Source organism: Coenobita brevimanus, chromosome 88 (genome assembly GCF_032717465.1).
Source record: "Coenobita brevimanus isolate Jiangsu-jjx chromosome 88, ASM3271746v2, whole genome shotgun sequence".
In the NCBI taxonomy this organism is placed as follows: Eukaryota; Metazoa; Arthropoda; class Malacostraca; order Decapoda; family Coenobitidae; genus Coenobita; species Coenobita brevimanus.
Window position 1 is genome coordinate 10978405 of NC_137041.1, and position 3641 is coordinate 10982045.

Here is a 3641-nt window from a genome sequence, read left to right on the forward strand (position 1 = left end):
CCTCACAGGCGTAATATCCTCACAGGAATAACACCTTCACAGGATGGTGGTGGAGTCGCACATCGCACGTGAACTCCACCCTTCGGAGTCTCTGTCTAGTAATCCACAGGATCACTGCTACCTTGTCCTTCACTCATCTTGGCTATTCACACACTGACCCACACTCGCCCATAGCGTCTATTTCAGGGCGTGGTGTTCACTCTTACCTTCACGCTAATGGATGTTGTGCTTATGTGGCTGTATCATATACATAAACACTGTGTAAGCAACCTTCTGCCCTTCTCTCTCCTACACTCTCCCCTAAGCTCTTCCTCTCTCTCCCTTTCCCTCCCTCTCTCTCTCTCTTTACTGTGTCAGATGCGGTAAGACTCCTCTCATTGGCTCCCTTCCAGCAGACACAGCTCGTTTGGAGGGCGAATTAGGGTTTTGCGTGCAGATGTCCTTACCTTCACGTGTCTCACCACACCATCATCACCGGGATTTGCCTCTACCAGTTTTCCCAGAACCCAGTGATTACAGGGTACATTCCAATCTGTCACCAATTCCAGGTCCCCCACTTGAAAATTACACAACCGCTTGAACTGCTTCTGGTGTTGTCCTGCCGATGGCAGGTACACCTTCAATCATCGCTTCCAGAACTGGTCCACTAGAAGAGTTGGAAACACTGTGCGTGCTTCCAACTCCTCTGGTAGATATCCCCTACAGGCTCTTCGGCATTACCTCCTAACGAGCAGTGGGGTACCGTCTTAGGGTGCAGAGTATGCAATGGGGTAAGTGCTTCAAGGTCGCTGATGTCGTTGAAGATTGGGGTGATGGGCCTCCCATTGACTATCTCCTCCACTTCACAGAAGAGCATATGGAGTTGCTCATCGTCCACGACTTGCGCACCTATTATCGCTTGCAAGACCTTCCTGACTGTCCGGATCTGTTGCTCCCAGACACCGCCCATGTGTGATGCATGTGCAGGGTTGAACTCCCACCCAATTCCTTTCCTTAACAACACATTGTGGACCTTGTCATATTTTTCCCAACTGAGGGCTGCAGCCCGGAGTTCCTTAACTGCTCTAATCATGTTTGTTCCATTGTCAGAATGAATGCACTCTGGTACACCCTTCCTTGCCGAGAAGCACGTTATTCCATTGAGGAAAGAATCAGCATCTAGTCCGTCAAGAATCTTCAAGTGTATGGCTCTTGAGTTCAGACAAATGAACAGAAAACCCCACCACTTCACCCTTTTCCTACCCCGCTTTGTGGTGAATGGTCCAAAGCAGTCCACTCCAGTATGCATGAACGGTGCCTTCACCACGCATACCCTGTCGGCAGGTAGGTCAGCTTGTCTTTGCATGACTGGTTTATGCCTCTCTGATTCGGGAATGGATTCCAGTACTTCCTTACTGTTGCTTGCCCGCATGGTGAGTCTGAAGCCACCCAGTGAGGTGACGTGCTGCAGTTGTTCTGCCATTCTTATTCTTTCGTTAACGGACTGCATTGAAATAAGCAGTCGTCCACAAAAAAATTCTGCTGACCATCAAACCACGTCACCAGGACATACATCTCTGTGATCTAGGAAGGTTCGTTTTAAGGCAAACGAGGGCCACTGAAAAGGTGTACCGTCACCCAGTATGCCTGGGGAGTCCATTGTACATCTCCTTCCGGCCACCAAAGGAATTGTAGGGCATCCCTGTGTTCCGGAGCTACCTTGACCTTGTGAAACATAGCCTCTATGTCCACCATGAGGGCCACTGATCCTCAGCGAAACTGGAGGAGTATCTCCATCAGTTTATTTAGGTTGGGCCCTTGTAGTAGCTGGCTGTTTAAAGACACCGACCCACATTCTGCTGCACAGTCGAATATGATGCGCACCTTTCCGGGCTTGTTCGGGTTTAACACTAGATGGTGTGGCAGATACCAGATCACATGAGGCCTTGTGTGAAGTTCATTATTGGGGAACCGATTCGGCTTAACCTTCATGTAGCAGCAGCTGCATCTCTTCTGCATAGCGCCGGCATTAGGGTGGGTCTCTGAGCAGCCTCTTCTTCAGGCCCTCTAACCATTCAGTGCCATTAACTTGTGGTCTGGGAGCTTGGGTGGATTTTGTTTGAATGGTATAGGGAGTTGGTAGTGTCCCATCACCTTTGTTGCTGTGCCCGACCACAATTTCATCACCCTATTGTCTTCAATGGATAGGCCATCTCCCTTCTTCAGGTAACTTGAGTCCAGTTCCCAAAACTGTTGCATTTACTCCTCCAGTCGTGTTTCCTGAGAGTTGCAGTCAACTACGGCCACACATCCTACCTCATCTGGTCTGTCTTCCACCTCAGCACGAGGTTATATAGGTCTGCCAACAGTCCATCCCAGCAGTGTCCTTATTGTAAAATGTTCTCCACTGTTCTCGGCCATGACCTCCAAGGGCGTCAGTGCTTGTGGTGCATCAAGACCAATCAGTAGTTGCTCCTTACCTTCGTACGTGTTCAGTGGCTCTATTCCCACCAAATGACTCCATCGTGCCGTGTCCTGTACAGAGGCTACTGAGTCCTTCAGCGCTGCAGGGAGTCACTGAGTGACATTCACCCCAGGCAGCGATATCTTCTGGTTTGGTTTACGGGAATGCCTTTTGCTAACTACTAAGTCTATCTCCTCAGTTTCCTGCACCGTCACCTGAGTTATAGTGTCTAGTGTTACCCACGTGGTTCTCCGTGGTGCCCTTAGCCTGCTTGCCAACTGGGTCATATAGAAGGTTCAGTTGCTGCCAGAATCCAAAAGTGCTCTCTCGTCTGGACCACGGCATCCGATCCTTCACTAGCCAACTTTACCTCAGCAATGGGCAATGCCACATTACGAAGCCGCCCATGCATCAACGTAGTTCCTGTCGTCGCTTGAGTCATTCGTTCCTGCCTTTGCCCTTATCGAGCTTGGGCCTCTTAAGTGTCCCCTCCATGCCTGCATCATCCCGTTTGTCGGACTGTCCACAGGAAGCACTTCTCCTCTCCATCTGTGCTTGGTGTACTCCGTGCTTGCTTCAATGCGTCTGTTTCCACTGCGTGTATCAATGATGATCATCTCTCAGCTTCCTCTCATCCTCCATCTGTGTTTTTGCTCCGTCTCCCTTCCTGGGTTCCCCATGGTATTGGGACTCCTGCCTTTGCCTTACTGGGCCAGTTGGGTGTATTCATCGCAAATGCTTCCCAGTACAACCCCCTATGTCACACCATACTGAGGCCTGGCACTTAGGTGCCAAGTGGGTATCATTCAAGCAAACATAACAGTATTTGAGCCATCTGACCGTGGCCCTCCTTTCTTCCACTCTCATGGCATGATATTTCTTGTATCCCAGCAGTGTGTGCAGCCCCCCACACAGCCGACACATGTCTCTCTCACTTGCAGGTTCGTCATCACAAATGGTGGCCAAGCCAATCACACACCTGTCTGGATTCCTTCTAGCACCAACCTCAATGGCTCGCTTGGTGGGTGCTCCCCTTTCCTTGGTTCTCCTCCTCACACACACTCTGTCCATCTCCTCCAGAATAAAGGTTTTCAACCATTTAACGTCAAGATAATACCCGTATCATTTGTTGTGGGCGAAGGTTTTGTCCATATACTGCATAACTGCCCTCTCAAGTAACTGATGCAAGAGTGTGTCC

The 3641-nt window shown here is 50.0% G+C and overlaps 1 protein-coding gene across 1 annotated transcript; it reads right to left on the reverse strand.

The window, feature by feature from the left end:
- Positions 1-646: 646 nt before the first annotated feature.
- LOC145411179 (uncharacterized) lies at positions 647-1462 on the reverse strand. The gene has a single exon (XM_080281234.1). It carries the CDS (start codon positions 1460-1462, stop codon positions 647-649), a length of 816 nt encoding a protein of 271 aa, XP_080137360.1.
- Between the last annotated feature and the right edge of the window lie 2179 nt (positions 1463-3641).